The sequence below is a fragment of the Lissotriton vulgaris genome, unplaced genomic scaffold, assembly GCF_964263255.1.
Source record: "Lissotriton vulgaris unplaced genomic scaffold, aLisVul1.2 SCAFFOLD_700, whole genome shotgun sequence".
Classification (NCBI taxonomy): Eukaryota; Metazoa; Chordata; class Amphibia; order Caudata; family Salamandridae; genus Lissotriton; species Lissotriton vulgaris.
Genome location: NW_028243225.1, coordinates 906,599 through 927,075, shown reverse-complemented (window position 1 = coordinate 927,075; position 20,477 = coordinate 906,599). Strand labels below are relative to the sequence as shown.

Genomic DNA, 20,477 nt, shown 5'->3' with positions numbered 1-20,477 from the left:
AAACAGCTTCACCAGTAATGCCTCAAAATCTCATTTGTTAAATTTATTACAGTGGACAATTTCCTTCGTAGATAGGTCAGCTACATAGTGGTAAACAAATGTAATTATATTTTGTTACATGCAAGCCCAAAAAGTGTATGTACAGCTTGAAATGTCCCTGTGGATTTTGGTATGTAGGAAATACGAACAGTTTGAGTTATACTTTGATGTTAATTCCATTAGACTTAAACCAGTAACAATTGTTGGTCCTGGTGAAGAGACATTTTAAAGAGTTTCATTAAAATGTAAATCGGATGACACGTTTTGTGGGAGGTTCCAACATGAAATGGTATGATAACGACAAGTATTTGCTACAAAGGAAAGATTGCTGGATTAAAAAACGTAATACTTAGAAGCCAAAGGAGATGCATTCCTTTAGTACTTTCTCTTTTAACGTACATCTGGAGATACTTTTTGATATGAGAAAGATGCACTCTAGAAGTTGTCTATTTTATTGCATTATTAGTTGTTAAATAACATTTAAGAAACGGACTAAAAACTACATCAAATGCTCACTACATAAACTTAATGATTGACATTTAAATACTGTTACTATTGTTGCCTGTAACTAGTTACTTGGCTAGTTACTAGCAAAGGTTCCTTTCTCATATAAATGCTTTTGTCCGTTCAGTAGGTTGTTGGATCCATCAAACTATGTCTAATACAATAAGAAACTTTCATGTCATCCTTTGTCAGTTGAATGTAGAAAAAAAATAAGGCAACAAAGGATACTAGACCTTTTTGATCGCCTCCCACATAGTGAAGAAATAACACACTAGAAGTAAAGGAGGACATTCTTGTGGTGGGCTTTAATAAAGGACCGGAAAGTGAAACACCATTCAAGTGAAGGGATAGAGTCTGCTTGCCTTTTGTATGTCCCATGCAAGGACTATTCGGGAAGGGAGAGAAAGCTGTCCTCTTAAGGTCCACATTGTCCCATACGAGGCAAAAAAAAACATGCACCATTCTTTTAGATGTATAATGGAATCATTGAGCTTGATTTTTTTTCTTCTCTCGGAATAGTGAAAAGGTCCAGCTGATCTTGGGCTCCACTGGAGCTCTGACTATTAAAAGATTTGCTTCAGTGCAGAGCAGAAGCAGGTTCTAATTTTTGCCTGCATCTTTTTTTTTGTTTGTTGATGTGGCGCTATAACTTTTATCCCCCATTTGCCTTCAGGTGCAAGAAACTGCATCCATCACACAACTGAGTTGTAACCAGAGCCCACACACAAGAAACGTGTTGTGAATGTCCATGATCAACAGCTGCTTCCTGCAATCATGGCACTGTTTGAATTAGGTTGTTTTTTAGGGGAGACATCATTCATGGCACATTGTGAGCGCATTGTTTTTTGATTTATTTAAAAGTCACTGAAAAAACAACAAAGTTGGGAGTGGAGCCCTGGATCAGTGTCAAAGGGAGTGGAATGAAAGGAACTGATGTGGAAGGATGGTGCTTATATGCAGCTCTGCACTTCTGGGATGCACAGAGTCACCGTGGAGGAACATGCACCACCTATTGGTGAATGGGAGCATTGCTAAGAAAATTTCATCAAAAATGGGCAGCAACCTATGGGGAGCAGCTTCATAGATTCTTTCAGAAGGCAAGCAAAGGGGGTCAAAGTTGCAAATAAAAACAATTTAGGGTCTGCTTATGGGAAACGGAGCACAAGTGGCACAATAAATAGAAGAGGCTGTATTTCTGCGTGTCATGTCCGAGCGTTCTCTCTGAGGTAGTGTAACACTAACCTTTCAATATACACATAGATCAAGCAACAGATTCCATAAAATGCTTAATAATGAATGCATTCCTGTCAGATATTTAAAAGAAAACAATATCTCTTGTGTCGAGCCTCAGTACATCAGTAAGCAAGTTAAACCATCTATTTTAAGACTTTTGGTAGTTCTGCAATACTTACTATCTGTGCAATCTTTCAAAAGTGCTTCAGTGATTTTAAATCGCAAGGAACTTCCTGGTCCCGGAGGCTTGCCTGCAACCCTCAGACTCTCAGTTGTTCCTGTCCCTTCTACTATTAGCATATCAATCACAGTCAAATTGTTTCTACGGAATGATAAAAAGGATTACCATTTTTATTACAATACACAGAGCTTTTTTCAGATAGTTCACATACGGAATACAAATTATGGTTTACAAACAATGGCTTTATTAATACGGTCCTTCGCCACAAAAAAAGTGTATACTACATGCACACTAAGAAATACCACTTGGGCCCGTAACCCCATAGTTTGGATAAACAGGGAGCTTAAATTTAAATTTGTTTTTAATGCAAATTCCTCTGAGTATCTAAAACTTTCTATAAATTCAAAATCACAATGCATGATGCCTGTTGAAATTTGAAGTTCTTGAGTTGTATGAGTAAGACGAATCCTACATTTCTTTGAAACTTCATAAATGTCTGCTTAGTTAGCACCACTGCCTTGGGTCGTGACAATCCCAAGAAATATTTTTTTATTGAATACAGACACCCTTGTTGGTCAATAAGGAAAAACAAAGGTCAACAATGTTAAGCAGAGGATATGGCTACATACGTGAAGGATTAGACCGATGTGGTACAGTCTGTCAGTTACAAGCCAGGTAAAATGGGATACAGGCGAGTAGGAAAACACTTTACCATATTTATCATACACTAGAGCACAAAATAGTTGTCCTCAAGCAACAAATTGGAGTTGGTGCATGTTGTTAGATGAGATATTGGCACAACGTTCAAGTTCAGTGACAACACTTTGAATAATGAAACTGAGAATCTCTTCAATAATGCTTGTTTGGTAAGATTTTTTTTTTGTGTTGATATTTTTTATTGCATTTTACAATGAGAATAAAACATAAGAATAAAGACAAAAAAGAAAGATTGGTAATTAATAAATTACAACATCTGTAAAAGTAAAAAGAGGGGGTGTGGCCGAGACAGCGATGTGAGCGGACGCGTCTCGTGCGAGCTCCGTCGCCCCGCTGTGTAATTAGCTTGTTTTAGCGACGTCTGGGGGGGTTCTTTCACCTGGGGACCCCCCCGACTACTGCAAGCCCTGCCAGCAACATCTCCCGGAGGAGAGTCCTGATTATTAGGAACCCCGCTGCAGACGCCCGGAGCCCCGGGATCTCTGCGATCGGCCCCTGGCCGCCATCTTGCCGCAGGGTCTGCCGCTGCGTTCCCTGGCCCGGCTCTCCCGGAGTGGAGCCGATCACCGACGCTGGCGAGGGGCGGGTGACTCCCTGAGCCCTCCACGTGGCGAGTCTCCCTCCGAGGTGCTGATCGCTGTCTGGGCGCACCATCACGGCTGCTGGCGCCGGGCTGCCCCCGGCTGACGACGCTGTGACCGCCCGGGCGCCCGGGCGCTACGATCAAGAGAGGCCCCGGCTTGGGCGGGAACGAGAGGCCGGACCCGAAGAAGACGCCGGAGGATCTCCCCTCACGAGCCCCAGCTCCAGATCCAACAACCGCCGCGGGACACTCCTGGTGAGCTGCAGCCTCCGCGCCGCCCCCTCCCCCGGCCTGTCCCTGGCGGGGTCTGGCCTTGGGAGGGCCTTGCTTCAGCCCTGACCGCCATCTTGTCCCCCTGCTCGGCTGCTTGTGGGGCTGCGGTTGGAGGAGGGTGGCCAGCTCGTTCACCCACGCGATCCCCTGCCCTCGAGCACCCTGCTGCCCTAGCGAGTCTGGACGGAGGGCTGTGGGACTACCCGGGCACTGCACTGGGGGAAGGCCCTGACTTAGGCGGGAGCGGGAGGCCGAACCCCGCCACAGCCATCGGAGGTTCCCGGTCTGTGGGACCCAGACCCTGGTCACCGTGGAACGTCTGCCGATAACGGTCCTCCACCACGCCCTGAGTGGACCATGACCCGTGGCAAAGGGAACAAGCCGGACCCCCCAACAGAGACAACCAGAGGTACATCAGTGGCCTCCATGTGGGGCAAGGCGGGCTCGCCGCCATCTTCCGGGGGCCCCTCATCATCAGGGGGGAAGCCTCCGCCGCCTGCCGACTCCCCTCCAGTGACTCAGGCCTTCATGTCCTCCTTCATGACTGGCTTAAAGTCCGAAATTGGGTCCCTCAGGACGGAGGTCCATTCATGCGTCAAAGAGCTGCGCAAGGAGGTCACCGACCTCGGCGACCGGGTTGACGGTCTGGAGAAGACGGTTGACTCCCGCACCGAAGACCTGGAGCAGATCTGGCAGAGGGTGGCGACCCTGGAAGAGCAACACATCCAGCTCCAGATCAAGCAGGAGGACTTGGAAAACAGGGGGCGCCGCAACAACCTCCGCATACGGGGTGTGCCACTCGGAGAAGAGGGGACTGATACCATGGCATACGTGGCCCTACTCCTGCAAGCGGTGTGGGGCGAGGAAGACGCCCCCCCACCGCGCCTTGATCGCGCACATCGAGTCTTTGGAGCGGGGGGCAAGGCGGGCCTCCTGCCCGACATTGTCACCAGGCTCCACTACTTCACGGAGAAGGAGGCCATACTAAAAGCGGCTAGAGACAACCCGGACCTGCGATATGAAGGCCACAAGATCCAGATCTTCCAGGACCTGGCTCCCACCACGCTCCACAGGAGGAAGGTCTTCCGCCCGATCACGGAGAGACTCCGGGCCCTCAACATTTCCTATCAGTGGGGACACCCTTTTGCCCTCATCTTTAGGTGGGAGGGCAAGCGAAGGGCCCTCCGGTCCTACCGAGAAGCGGCGCAATTGCTTGATATGCCGGAGTCCCCGGACCACAGCCCATCCCGCTCTCACCACCCGGAGAGGGCCCCTCCGTGCCCAGACTGGTCCACTGTGCGCCAACGGCGCCGGTCCCCCCCTGTGGATAACCTCTCCGCCTCGCAGACCAAGCAAGACATTATCGCTCACATTCGCTCCCTCGAGGGCGACCGCGAGGAACAGGCCTCCCAGCTTCTCGCCTCCGGCACTGAGGGTGGGGACCGTCCTTCAACTCCAGAAGACCACTGACCATGATTGATGAGACTCATGCTGCCCTGAACCTGCACTCGCCCCCTGGGCACCTGGATTTGCCCTACCACGCCTCGGTGGCCTGACCCTACTGTTCTTGGGGATGGGGTTCCCCTTCTCTCTAGAGGGCCGCCTCTGCTTCTTTTTCCCCCCCTGTGGGGGTCAGGAGGAGCGGACGATGGACTTCGCCTCTTTCGGGCCCTGCATCGCATCCCCGAGCGTCAATGCCCTCTTGGCGCCTGGTCTGACCTTGAGGGCCCCCCGGCTCGAATCACCCCCGGACTGCCTTGTGACAGCGGGGTGGACGGGCTGCGAGACGACCGGATTTCATTCCACTCACCCAGATCTCCGCTCCCTCCCTTTGTCCCGTAGGAAGTGACATTCCTGTGTTCATCCGAACCCTCGGGTAGAGGATGTCCGGTACCTGGGACAATGTACAATGGCCCTGTTGGCCTGTTTTAGTTGTGTTTCTTCTATACGCTCTTTATCTTCCTTCTCTCTCTTCTCTTCCTACTTTTCTCTTGCGCTGCCCTTTCTACCTGTTCTCTCCCCGCGCTTGCAGAGGGGTGGCATGGTGGGACCTACGGGGGTTGGCACGCTGGGGACGAGATGAGGCTGACGCTGCCCTGTCTGCGGGGGGGGGGTTGCTTCATTGGTACTTGCGCAGCTCCGCCCCCCCTTAGTGCGATGACAGCGAACATCCCCGCGCCCTTGAAGGTCCTCTCACTCAATGTTAAAGGGCTCAACTCCCCCAACAAACGGAGACAGATATGGCGTTATCTCCTGCATCACTCTCCTGACATTATCCTCCTCCAGGAGACACACCTTCTAAAGGGGGACACCAGGCGCATGGCGCACCCTAGATACCCCACTCAGTTCTGGGCCTCCTCTGACACCAAGACGGCGGGGGTGGCAATCCTTTGCAGGGCTGGCTTCAGACGGGGACCCACGAAACCCTTCAAGAGTGCTGACGGGCGTTTCCTCCGAGCCACGGTGCAGATGGGTTGTGCACAGTTCACCCTGGGATGTGTATATGCGCCCAACCAGTCGCAGGACAAATACCTCCAGACACTCCTGCGGGATCAGTTCCCGCCAGGCGACCCTAACGTGATCTTGGGCGGAGACTTCAATCTAGTGTGGGACCCTGAGTTGGATCGCGCGGGAGCCTCCTTTAATGGCACGGGGGCAATGTCCTCCACCCTTAGAACACAGCTTACCGACCTGGGACTCGTGGATGTGTGGCGCTACCACAACCCGGGACTACTCTTTTTATTCACACTCCCATAGGACATACTCCCGTATTGACTATCTTTTCACCTCCCTTGAATTGGCCCGAGACTCCTTGGCTGCCGCTATATCCGACATTTCCCTCTCGGACCACGCACATGCGGAACTTTTGCTACAAGATCCCCTGGCCCACGCCACTCGTGAGCGGAGGTGGGTACTCCCGCCGAGTGTCCTTCGGGACCCGGAGGATGTTGCTAGCATCCGTGACGCCATAGACTCGTATTTCGCTATTAACCATACCCCTGACTTGCCCTTCCATACGGTCTGGGATGCCTTCAAGGCCACCATTAGGGGCCACATTACCTCCCTGGCGGTGGCGCGGAGGAGGGAGGCGTTTAAGCTGGAAACCGACCTGGCTAGTGAGATCAAACAAGCGGAGGTTCGGGACAGGGACTCCCCCTCGCAGGCGTCTAAGAGAACACTCGCCAATCTCAGGGGGCAACTCCGCACTCTGCGCACCAACAAGGCAGAGCTCTCCCTGCTGGCACTCAAACAACGCTACTACGAGGGCGGGGACAAAGTCGGCCGCCTGCTGGCAGGCAGGCTGCGAGCGCGTGCAGCCAGGGCCCACATCGCCAACATCAAGCGGCAGGATGGCACCTGCGCCACTTCTGAGAAAGCCAAGCAGGAAGCCTTCGTCGCCTACTACTCTTCCCTGTATGCTGAGGAGCCTACATCTGCGGAGGCACGGGAGGCCGTTCTTTCGGACTTTGAGGGGTCCCCGCTGTCCCCAGCATGTGCAGCTACACTAGAGGGTCCCCTGCAGGAGGAGGAAATAACAGAGGCCGTCAAGGACCTCCCCACTGGGAAAACCCCGGGACCGGACGGTCTGCCGTTGGCCTTCTACCGACTATTTTTGACCCAGCTCCGCCCGCACCTGCTGCGGCTGTACGGTTCTTTCTCTGACACCACTGGCCCGTCTCCCGATATGGGCCTGGCGGAGATCGCCCTGATCCCCAAGCCTGGGAAAGACCCTGACCTGTGTGCCTCCTATCGCCCCCCCTGAATACTGATCTTAAGATCTACACCAAGATCCTGGCCAAACGGCTGGACCCGTACATGCCGGGATTAGTAAACCCAGACCAGGTGGGATTTATTCGGGATCGACAGGGGGCCGACAACGTGCGCAGGCTGGCACACTTAGTGGGGAAGGTACGGCATTGGGATATACCGGCCTGCCTCCTCTCGCTAGACGCAGAAAAGGCTTTCGACCGGGTCGACTGGACCTTCTTGCGGGCGGTCCTCCAGAAACTTGGTCTTGGCCCTAAAATGATCTCTAGATGCATGGCCCCTATCTCGGACCACAGGCCAGAATTCGGGTCAACGGCCAAGTGACATCGCCGCTCTCGATTCACAGGGGCACGAGGCAGGGATGCCCGCTCTCGCCGCTCCTGTTCGCCCTAGCGGTGGAGCCGCTGGCGGAGCTGATTAGGCGCACTCCTGACATTCATGGAATCCCCCACGGGGGACAGGCCAACAAAGTGGCGCTGTTCGCGGACGATCTGATTCTTACTCTTACGCGCCCTCGGGACTCCCTCCCGGCGGTCCATGACGCCCTCTCCCTATTTGAACGAGCATCTGGCCTTAAGATTAATCACACCAAATCTTGGGCGCTTAACCTCACTATCCCCGAGGAGGAGGTCGCTTTCCTGAAAGGGGTTACTCCCTACCGCTGGGCGGAGGACCACATCAAATACCTGGGTCTGGACCTCACGCCCCACCTGGACTCATGGTCCGCGCGGAACTGGGCATCTTGCCGCAAAGAAGTCCTGGCGGACCTGCGGAAATGGAAGCCCTTGATGATTTCCTGGCTAGGGCGGCTCAACGCGGTCAAGATGTCGGTCCTCCCCCGTATTCTATATGTTTTCCAGTGCCTACCCACCCCGATCCCGCTCCACTGCATTAGGAGTCTCCAGCGCGACCTCACGTCCTTCATCTGGGGTGGTAAGCGACCCCGATTCTCACAGAAAGTCCTAATGGAGCCGAGAGACAGGGGCGGCCTCGCCTGCCCGAATCTTCTCCACTACTACTGGGCGGCGCATCTTCGGTTCGTCATAGAATGGGGTGCCCGAGAGAGCGACAAGCACTGGTTCCACATGGACCGGGTGGTCACGGGGCGCACCATATGGGACCTGCCTTGGCTACCGCGCGTGGCGCGATCCAGGAGTGCATACATGGCGGTCCCAACGAAAACCGTTCTTGACGTCTGGGACAGAGTGGCAGTGTCCAAGGGCCTAACCACGTTCCCCTCTCCACACACCCCCATCGCTGGTAACCCGCACTTTCCCCCTGCAGCCCGGACCCGCGCTTTTGAGAGTTGGACACAAGGGGACTGCAGAGTTGTAGGAGACCTCTTTCTTGGAGGGGCACCTAAATCATGGCCAGACTGCAGGGATGAATTCGGTCTCCCCTCGACCGCCAGCCTACAGTATGCCCAACTGCGCCATTGGACTATGGGGGATGACATGTATCGGGCTGCCACCAGGGCCTACACGCCATTCGAGAAATTGGCACGCTCCCTCGGGGGGCTGAAAAGACTTATCTCCCAGATCTAGAACATTCTGCAGCACCCCACCGCTCCTCCCGCGCACCCCTACCAGAGGCAATGGCAGTCGGCGACCGGCGACGATATCACACCTTCTCAGTGGGCCCGGCTGTGGACTGACATCCCTAAAACCTATCGCAGCATCCCGCAGAGGGAAAACGCATTCAAGATGCTAACGCAATGGTACTATACCCCCCTGAGACTCAGCAAAATGTTCCCAACTTCCTCGCCGCTATGCTGGAGGTGTGGCACTGCGACTGGCGACTTCGTACACATCTGGTGGTCGTGCCCTACTCTAGCTGTTTTCTGGAAGGAGGTCCTCAGTCACATTAAGAGGGTGTTGGGTTTTCCCCTACCTGAAGAGGTTTGCACGCTCCTGCTGGGCATTCGACCCCCTGCCCTTAGGGCCCTCACGCGCAGCGACTGGGTCCTCACACTACACATGTTAGGTGCTGCTAAGCAACTCATTGCTCTGACTGGAAGCGGGCTGAGGCACCGCCGATAGCCTCCTGGTTTGTGCGCCTCTGGCAGGTCCTGACTATGGAGCTGCTCACGGCGCGGATACAAACGAGGGGCGTGCGCTTCAAGGCAGTGTGGGAACCCCTCGTGCGCCATCTGTGCTCCATCAGCTATGCCCGCCACATGCCCCCCAGGCTTCGCGCTCTGCAGTTATTTGAGGACGCCCTCATCCCTGCTGACCCGAGCAGACTAGGCCCTTAACTGCTTTCCCCAGCGCAGGCGCTGTTGCGCTCTAACACTCCGCTCACCAGCTTGCGTTTTTGGCCCCCAACCGGCGACTACAGTCTTCCCCCCTGGCCCCTCTCCCTCTCGCTACTGCTCACTCTTCTTCCGACTTTCTCTTCCTTCCTACTTGCCACTCTGGCTTCCGCCCCTCTATGGGACAGTTTGGGCCCCGTTGGGCCTTTGGAAAACGTGACACTACGGCTCTTACTTCCATACGCGCCTCCCCCGCAAAACGATGCAACACCAGCACAAAACCACCTCTTGCTTTCACTACCCCTAAGCCACGCGGCCGGCCCCTTCTGGGGGTTGTAGGCAGGGCGCTGTGTTAATGCTCCAACCCCCCCTGGTTACTCACGCCTTCCAACTCTTTTATGAGCGGCCAGCCCCGACACGGGGTTGTAGGCTTATCGCTGTGTTCACAATAAAAACAGATTTGAACAAAAAAAAGTAAAAAGAAAACAGCAATAGATACATGACATTTGTTATTTAAATAATTGATACAGAAATGACATAGGAATAAATATAGTACGAATAAATAAAGGAATAACCAAATAAATAGAGCGCAAGCAAGTAAATAGTGAAAGGAAAAGACATTGGACAGAGGGGAGGGAAGAAGAGTGTATAAAGAGTAAACATTTATAAATATGTAAATTACATAAATAAGTGTTATCACAGGGAAATACTTACCTTGCAAAAATTAAAACAACGTATATTGGGGATAAAAGAATATCATAATGTAAAATATGAGAAGAGAAGGAGAGTATAAGACAGGAGGAGTAATGCAGGAGAATGAGCCAAGATACGAAGAAAAGAAGGAGAGAAATAGAGAGGAGAAGAATGAAAGAGGTCAAACAAATTATAAAACAGAGTAAACAAGGATGTAGAACAATGAATTACTCTACTTGATTGATATTTTAGGAGGAGTGAGAGAGACAGAGAATCAACAACTTTGGTTTTTAGGAAGGGTGAGCTTGAGCTTGAAGATTATAGATTGTTCTTTCGCGTGAAGCCATTTGTATCATGGCTACCAACCATTCTTCCTGTAAGGGTGGTGAAGATAATTTCCAGTGACGTAGAATAAATTTTTTAGCTGTGGCCGAAGCAGTGTGAAAAAGACTATGCTGTGGTTTAGAGAGCTTTGGGGAATGTCGTAAATCATATAAGAGGATATTGGCTGGAGTGAGTGGCAAGGGCATTATGGAGTGCAAGGTAGTACCAATATAATTCCAAAAAGATTTTATACTTGGACATTCACAAACAATGTGAGTTGTGTCACAGACAGAATTGGAGAATCTCCAGCAGGTGGTATGGGGGAGTAGACCAGCTTTATGTAACTTAACTGGTGACCAGTGCCAATCATGTTGTATTTTGAATAAACAGAATTTCAGCCTTGCTTCACGAGCTCCTTTATGTATATTCTCCAGGAGCTGTTCCCATTCAGTGTCTGTATAAGAGATTGCTTAACGGGATTGCCATTTACATTGAAGATCACGAGAGAGGGATTTAGAAAAAAGATGAGATGCAAAGGTTTTGTAGAAACCGGAAGTCACTCCTTTAAGTTTCCCCCATGTATTTGAATAGGACAATATTGGAGAAGCATGCAATGACCAAGGGGGCAGCCCTAAATGGTTCTTCAAACACTGTTGAAGCTGAAGGTACTTGAGAGAGTGTTGTGTGAGAAGATTAAATTCCTCACTTAGTTGCAGAAACTATTTGAAGTCACCTTTATGGAAAAGTTGATCCGGGCAGTGAATGCCTGCTGTTTGCCACACAGGCCAAGATATAGTACGACCATTAACGCGGATAGCTGAGTTATTCCAGAGGGGAGCCTTGCTATGAATACGCTGGTTGGAACCTAACAAACGATGTCCTCTTTGCCAAGATTTATGCATAGCAGATAAAATTGTATTTTTGGAGTCAAAACGACTAGTACCACTACCATAAAAAAGAGAAAGACCTGAATTTGTGGACAAAAGATGACGTTCTATAAGAATTTATTGTGGAACATCTTTGATTCCTGGTAACAAATAAGAAAGTTGGAAGATGTGCCGTGCCAGGGATTAATGTTCAATAGATGGGAGGCCAGTTCCCTCATATAACTGGTGAGCCTTCACCTTTGTCATAGCAAGACGAGGTTTAGTCGAACCCCAAATAAAAATCTTAATCTTGGAATCTATAGATCGGAGTAAAGATAAGGGAATCTGGAGGGGAAGCATACCCAAAATGTAAATAAATCTCTGAAGTGTGACCATTTTAATAGCTTGGACTCTGCCCCAGAGGAAAGCCCCAAGGCATTCCATTTGTCTAAGTCACGTTGCATTTGAGAAATTAGAGGGGTTAGGTTATCTATAACCATATCTCCTAAACCTTTATTGACTAGAATGCCTAAATACTTAAGACGTGAGGGTTGCCAATGAAAAGGGAATCTGAGTATTGCTGCTTTTGTAGTTCCATTAGAAATGGGTAGCGCCTAACTCTTGTCCTAATTGATCTTGTAACCAGAGAAAGAAGAAAAGTCATTGATGATTTGAAGAAGAGATGGAAGAGATCAGGGGAGGTGATTAAGAGTAAGTAGGATATCATCAGCATATGGGTAAATTTTAGAGTGTCCAATTGGAAGGGGGATACCTGCAATTTCATCAGATTGACGAATGGTGGCAGCTAATGGCTCCATAGCCAAAAGGAAAAGAAGGGGGATATAGAGCAACCTTGGCGCGTCCCTCTCCGAATTAGGAATGTGTCACATAAAAACCCACCACAATTCAGCTGTGCAGAAGACTGTCGTACAATAAGCGTACCTTATCTATAAATTGATTACCCAATCTGTATCGTTACAGAACCATGAAAAGGTAGTCCCATTCAATGTGATCAAACGCTTTTTCTGCGTCAAGTGAAAAGGCTAGTGCATCATCTGAAAGGTGTTTAGCCGACCACAGTGTATGGGCTGATGTGCGAAGATGATTCAGAAAGGAACGCCCCAGGACAAAACCAACTTGAGTATGGAGTATAAAGGAAGGTAAAACTTTACGGAGACGAGACGCTAGGATTTTAAAATCGGAATTTAATAATGAAATGGGACGATAATTGCTGCATAACAAGGGACCCTTACCGGGTTTGGGTAAGACAGCAATAATAGCTTTGTTGGAGAGAGGACTTAATGAAGGTACATTATACCCCTCTTGGAATGCAGTATGTAAAGTATTGATAACATTGTGACCTGCCCATCGATAAAATTAGTTCAAAATAATGGGGTAACCCTGTGTCCCTCAGAACCTGGGTAAAATAGACGTTTCAAGAAAAAGCGGTTCTGTCGGGTAGGTCTATTATTTCTTCAAAATACAATATATGAGATATTATTCCTTCAAAATAAAATGTATGGAATACTGAGAAATTATGATACTCTCAACACACACAAGGAGAAAATCAAAACCAATACTCTTTAAACCTGTGCTCAATCTTTATCAGAATTACTTCATTCCGTTATGAGCGGTTTGTTTATATCAAAATGAAAACAAGTCATATACAAAATACTGTTTAGTGACATTTGTGCATAGTGAAAAAGTGACACAGTGCGCAATATATACAATATTAACAGGATATTCAATCTAAAATTGTTTCTGTAGGGGAGGCCAGGGTTCTATTTGAAACCACAGTTTCGTCCTTATTGTAGAAACTGGGTCACACTGGACAGAGATTACGTCGACGTTTCGACCCTTCTGTGCCCCTGTTGGTGGTCACGGCGGGTCTTTATCAAGACGAAGAAGCGGAAATTATAGATGCACTGTCCTATCAGGCATGGGGATTCTATGCCTGGATTACAATGGCAGAAAGGATCAATACAATTTAGTCCAATGCCGCGTTCAACCTTGAAATGAAGTCAGGGAACAGAGTCTCTGCAAGCAAATCACGTTTGGATCCCTGTGGTTTCAAATAGAACCCTGACCCCCCATACAGAAACAATTTTAGATTGAATATCCTATTAATATTGTATGTATTGCGCAATGTGTCCCTTTTTCACTATGCACAAATATCACTAAACAGTATTTTGTATATGACTTGTTTTCATTTTGATACAAACAGCTCATAACGGAATGAAGTAATTCTGATAAAGATTGAGCACAGATTTAAAGAGTATTGGTTTTGTTTTTTCTCCTTGTGTGTGTTGAGAGTATCATAATTTCTCAGTATTCCATACATTGTATTTTGAAGGAATAATATCTTATATATTGTATTTTGAAGAAATAATAGACCTACCCGACAGAACCGCTTTTTCTTGAAACATCGGTAAAATTAGGCAGGGAATCCATCCTCACCAGGAGCTTTGTGAAAGAGCAGGGAAGATATAGCACGGGAAATATCGTCTTTAGTGATTTCACCTTCAAGTAGGGCTCTACCGTCATCTGAGAGACAGAGGAGATCCACCTTTATAAGAAATGTAGACATCTTATCCAAGTCTATATGATTATCTGGAGTGTAAAGAGATTGGTAAAAGGATGCAAATTCACTGACAATGTCTTGAGGTTTTGTACACAGATCTCCTTGTGTTGTCCGAATGGCCGTAGCTGCCTCTCTCTGACGTAGTTGTGCAGCTAATAATCTTCCCGCCTTTTCACCTTGTTCGTAATGCCGTCCCTTCATTTTCTGCAAAGCATACTCTGCTTTGGAAGTACAAAGACTATTTAGGGCCATGGAAGCTTGTTCAAGTGATTTATGATTTTGCAATGTTGTGGTTAATGTGTACAAGCGAGAGTAAGATTGAATATCTTGTTTGAGTTCAGTGTGTCGCCCTGCGTTTTGTTTATTAACAAGTGCTGCATCGCACATTATATTTTCCGGCGTATAAGACGACCCGGCGTATAAGACGACTCCCTACTTTTCTTGATAAAATGTAGGTTTCGTGCTATACTCGCCGTATAAGACTACCCCCACTTCCAGCGCAGTCCAACGCAGTCCTGCATAGCCATTTTGAGAATTTATTTTGGGCTTATTAGTGATTCTAGTCCTCCTCCGTGTGGGTGAGCAGTAAGGCTTCATCAGTGGACAGTGTTAAGCGTTTATTGTACACACTCAAAGACTGAACTCAAACAAATTGGTTGTATAAACAATATTGCTTTAGTCACAATATTTTTATTTAGAACCATATGAAAAACAGTCACCTGTGAACATACCTGTTTGTCATCAAACATGTACGGTAAACATAAATTAGTGCATGAAACAGTGCAAGTGGATTAAACTTTTCATAACTTTTCATAAGTCCAAGCGATTTTTACAGGATTTGACAACGTTCCCTTTAAAAGCCTTCAAAATCCTCCTCTTCGTCATCTGATCTCATAAGTAAATCAATGAGATCTTGTGGTACATCTGTAAAGCAGTCATCATATGGATCTGGTAATTCCGTATCAGATGGTGTGGTCTCGGCTTCGGGATCCTCTTCATCTTGCCACAAGTAGTCGTCCTCCATACCATCTAATGAATTTGATATGCCACACTTCTTGAAAGACTTTATGACTGTTTCTGCATCAATGTCATTCCAGGCTTTTATGACAAAGTTGCACAAAACATCTAACTGTGGAGCACGCATGTTTCCTCCTTTTGTGAATGTTTTTTCACCGCTAACCATCCACTCATTCCACTGTTCTCGGATGCGATCTTTAAATGGCTTGTTTAGGCACACATCCAGTGGCTGCACCAACGATGTCAATCCTCCAGGTATAACTGCAGCATCTGTTTTTATTCTTGCCAGCCTTTGCTTGGTGTTAAATGAGCCATGAACATATCCCACACCAGTAGACTACGTTTTTGTAGAAGTCCACCTGGTCGCCTGCCCCATACATTATCAAGCCATAGCTTTACCCCTTCTTCATCCATACAGCCTTTTTCATTCACATGCACAAAACAACCAACAGGAAACTTGAGTTTCGGCATTGTTTTTCTTTTAAAAATAACCTTTGGTCTCAGTTTGGTGCCATCAGCTGTGCATGCTAGTACCACTGTAAAACTGGACTTCTCATGTCCTGTTGTTTTTATTAAAATTGTTTTTTCACCTTTTTGATGGACAGTTTTGTTTGCAACCATATCAAAATTCATTGGAGTTTCATCCATATTTCCGATACTACTTAGCGCATAGCCATGTTCATTGCGCAGCTTAATAATGTAGCGATGGAAACTATGCATTTTGGCATCAAGATCTGCAGGTAATTTTTGGGCAATTTTTGTCTTTTGCCTCAATACCAGATTATGCCTTCCCAAGAATCTAGTACACCAGGATACAGTGGCCTTAAATCTGTTGCTGAGATCTGGGTTAGATTTGGCCCACTGAAGTGCAAACAATCGTATTTTATTTTGTGTCACTACATAACCGCTTTGGCGATGCTCATTCACCATGTCTGCTACATGTTTTTCGAGTTCTGGCCAATGTGGGGTGCCTCTTCTTAATGCACACTTACCCCTTGGCATACTCCTTAATGCTTTCTCATTTGCTTTCCAGGCCCGAACCATCTTTTCTGTTACTCCATATTGTCTTGCAGCAGCACAGTTATTATGTTCCATGGCAAAATTCACAACTTGTAACTGGCTTCATATTTCTTTTTTCTTGCTACTGCTGGAGCCATGATGGGTTCTTGACTGTCAGCCATTTGCACTGTATGTACTGGTGCTGTACAGTATGAACAGGTACAGAGACTGGTGCTGTACTGTCTTCACCACCACATGTAAATATCTGCTCACCAGACTGCCTTTCCTGTTTGCAACAACCAGCCAATCACGGCAAGTGCTCTACTGGTACTGGTACCGGTACTTCCTGTGCACACTGCATACAAACTCTGTACTCACTACAGCCCCTCTGTGTGTATCAAAAGAATGTGAGTACCTAACTTATGTAATAAATATAATAATGGTTGTTTTAGCTCAGTCAGTCATATAAAAACCTTGGTAATAATAAATGTAGTGTAATGTTTTGTAATTCATTACATGTACTATGCTGAAAGAACTGCTGCAAAAACTGCCATCGGGAACATTCTACAGTCCCCTTTCTATGCCCATGGCCTGAGGCGATCATGTGGTACTGACGCTCCTCTCCTTCCGATGAGCGTGAGATTCATGGAGAGTGCATGTGGAGGAGCGCGTGTCAAACGTGCAACACAGCAGGGGCCGCCATCTTCGGCGTCGGCTGCCCGTTATATATTTCGGACGTCCTGCTGCCTCGTCTGCCTGGGGATGTGCAAGCGGTTGGAGGCGCGAGCGCAGCGGCAGCGGCAGTCTAGGTAAGACTCATGGCGCCATTTGCTCGCTTGTGAAGCGGTCTGACACCATCGAGTGAATTCCTCGCTATGAAAAAACGCTCGCTTTCGATACTTGCACAGTTCATGGCGCAGGGCCTGGGTGTGGACGTTGCCTGTGCCGGTGGCTGTATTTTTAACATAAGGTGTGTTTCTTGTTATTTCCTATTGTGAAGCGGTCTGACACCATCGAGTGAAGTCCTCGCTATGAAAAAACGCTCGCTTTCGATACTTGCACAGGTCATGGCGCGGGGCCTGGGTGTGGACGTTGCCAGTGCCGGTGGCTGTATTTTTTAACATAAGGTGTGTTGTTTCTTGTTATTTCCTATTGTGAAGCGGTCTGACACCTTCGAGTGAAGTCCTCGCTATGAAAAAACGCATGAAAACATACCATAAAATTTGGCACCTGGCGTATAAGACGACCCCCGACTTTCCAGAACATTTTACGGGGTTAAAAAGCCGTCTTATATGCCGGAAAATACGGTAATTGACCCCTAAGAGTGGCTTTAGCTGCAGCCCATATAGTCCTGCTGGAGGTTAGAGAGCCCTGATTAGTGGAAGATAATGTTGGAGATGTGATTGTAATTGAGATTTGCCCTTTGGAGTTCTATGACGTCGTATGCTCGTGGGCCAGGGTTTAAATCCTGGTTTAGAAAGACCCAATTCAAGGGATAGGATGACATGGGAATGATCAGAAAGAGCTGTTTCCAGGATGCGGGATTCCGTGATCAACTGAACAACTTTCTGTGATGTCAAAAAATAATCTAAGCAAGAGAATGTGCCATGGGCAGAAGAAAAGAAAGAGGGTGTATTCCGTATCTGTTGGATGACTAAGACGCCAATGGTCAACTAATCCATTATCCGATATTATGTCATCTAATAAGGACCTATCTGAAGCATTTCCCCTGTCTAATGGGCCTGTTATTCTAGAATGGGATCTTGTGTCAGATTCCAATATCCGCCAATTAGATTTGTGATGCATTAATTTCTTTTAATAGACGGGGCAACTGAAGAAATAATTATTTTCTGGTACCCGTAGGAGCATCGACAGATCCTACACATATGTGTGAGTCTCCAATTCGCACATTAGCAAACACATTACGTCCATCCGGATCTGATAATGTTTTTCAGACAGTAACCGGAAGAGATTTTTGAATAAGAATTGCAACTCCACATTTGCAGGAAGGGCCAGCGTCAGTGGATTCACCCCATTGAATACTACTGTGAATGACCTTTCCCAACCCAATCTCTGCATAGTTTATCAGACTCTAGTGTGTCTAAATGGGTTTCTTGCAGAAAGGCTCCTATACATGTTTGGACTGCAGATGAGAGTACTTTCTTCCATTTAATGTAATGGGTGAGACCATGTACATTCCATGTGATTGTACATAAAGGGTGTGTTTTGTCATATTAAAGCAGTACCAATATTAATAGGAGAAAACTAATAAAACAATCAATGTCCTTAGCTGGATGAGGAGAGCACACAAAATAATGTTTAAATACAAGGAGGAAGAGGAGATAGAAAAGAGGTATCCTGGCCCAGCACAAAAAACTTCAATATGTGGTTAAATAAGTACAAACAAGAGCAAACAAATTAAGTAAGACAGATAATAAAGTGTAAAACAATGCAGTAAGATGTTGTTTGTTGGGAGTAGAACAAGGAGAAGAGAGAGGGAAGGAATGAGGGTATAGCCTGAGTCAAATAAGAGAAGAGGGTACAGATAAAAGAAAGTTGGGGATCCTAAACTGTCAACCGCTGGCCTGGGCGCACTAGAGCACCGCCGCGCGGGAAGACCCCGTTGGAGAAAAGAAGAGATTAGGAGGGCAGGTGATAGTATAAGGTAGAAAGCCCATGATAACATATTGGTAAAGATTCATGAATATGATGGACGATATCAGAAGAGTGAATAATAACAAAATGAGAATTTAGAAACTATAGAATATTCCAAAGTAAGGAGAGAGAGACACTAACAAAAAAATGACATATACCAGCCTAAAAGAGTATACATTGTGCATATGAATAGGCATAAATGGTATTAAGTCATTATATGTATAGCATTAAAAATATAAAAAATATGTAGTCAAGTAATTAAGTATCAGGATAACAATATTAAAATATGGACTATGGTAACATGCTATAACTTGTAATATAGATCGGAACAGGTGCACATTTTAATAAAATAAAACAATAAGAATATAAAGGAGAAGAAAGTAATGCAATGTACTATAATACGTTGCAAAAAGTAGGCCACCATTATAAGAGAAGAAAGCATCATAAATATAGAATTGAATGAATAGAGAGTAGAGTAATAAAACTGACTATAATTCATCTAACAATGTTTGAATATCATAACATGCAAAGGCAAACAAATTAATTCTAGTATTAATATCAATGAATGAAGACCAAGAATAAATACGAGGCCTACTATTAACTATATCTAGGCATATGAATAACCAATTGAATAACAGAAAGATGTTCAGTCTGCGTCTGAGGAAGTTTTAAGAGGGGACTTGGATTTATCTCTATGTGGCTCTTGTGTGAAAGTAGAGACAGATTGCAGAGCTGAATTTTTATCTTCTTGGGAGCGGTTGGGTCTTTCTAAATCCCTACCAGGATGCCTAGAGTTACTAAGGTTTCTTTGTCTGTACTCTGGCAACTGCGAGGAGAGGGAAGAGGATGATTGAAATTGGTCATGTTGTGAGGGCTGTGATTCCATGTCTTGAAGTTTGATACCGTCTAGAAATTTCTGTAGATGTCCCGGGTCATAGAAGTCTTTAGAATATCCGTTTCTGGTAATACGAAGGCGCGCAGGCTCAAACAAACTATATTTGATGTCTGTCTCAATTGAGGCCGCATTAGTAGCCAGGCATTGATGTGTGATAAAGACAGTTCCATTGGAAAAGTAATCGTTGCGGTCTCCTCCTAAAATCACAAACCTATATATAATGGTATGTATAGGTATATTTAGAAAAATGTAGAAAGACAAAAGGAGGGAAGCAAGTTCAAGGCTGGCATATGCTGAAGGATGTCGAAAGACTCGCCCTAATAATAAGCGTGAGAAGAAAACAATGTGCTCTGCTGTCAATTCCCACGAAGGACACCAATGTGCAACAAGTAAGGCGCAATCGTATTGGAAATTGAAAACACAACCTCAGCTACTTACAAATATGCCACTGTAGCAACAATAGGAGGCGCGGTCTCAGCAAGCAATGAAAAGCCTCTCAAGCTGCAGGAGGAGGTGCACTTGCCGTAACAGATGAGGAGGGATGGCCCTGTCAGACAAGAGGGCGCCACCTCAGGAATGCCATTCAGTCAGCGGTGAAAGGCGCTGTCTCTGCTGCAACCAGGCTGTGACTTGCTAGGAGGCGCGGCTTCATTGATGGAAGGAGGCGCGGCCCAGGAGGGGATATCGTTTTCTGCTTCTGATGGCATGAAGGGTGCTGCCTTGTGAGGGAGAGAAGGCGCGGCCTAGAATGACGCGTCTGGTGGGTAAACGCGGGGCAGAACAGAGCAGTGCGAGCACCTCACCAGCGCTCAATGTCGAGAAGCACAAGTTACTTACTTGTGTAACAATATATCTGTAAGAGACATTAGTTAGTGATAACTTCCTTACCTTAGAATAT

At 47.0% G+C, this 20,477-nt stretch overlaps 1 protein-coding gene across 1 annotated transcript in view; it reads right to left on the bottom strand.

The window, feature by feature from the left end:
* Positions 1-1,955: 1,955 nt before the first annotated feature.
* LOC147668662 (transmembrane protein 131-like) overlaps positions 1,956-20,477 on the bottom strand; it is a gene marked incomplete at its 3' end in the record, with an annotated part of 812,034 nt that continues 793,512 nt past the window's right edge. Inside the window, exon 27 of the mRNA XM_086948537.1 lies at positions 1,956-2,098. Coding sequence (XP_086804663.1) covers positions 1,956-2,098 — 143 coding nt within the window. The remainder of the gene's footprint in view (positions 2,099-20,477) is intronic.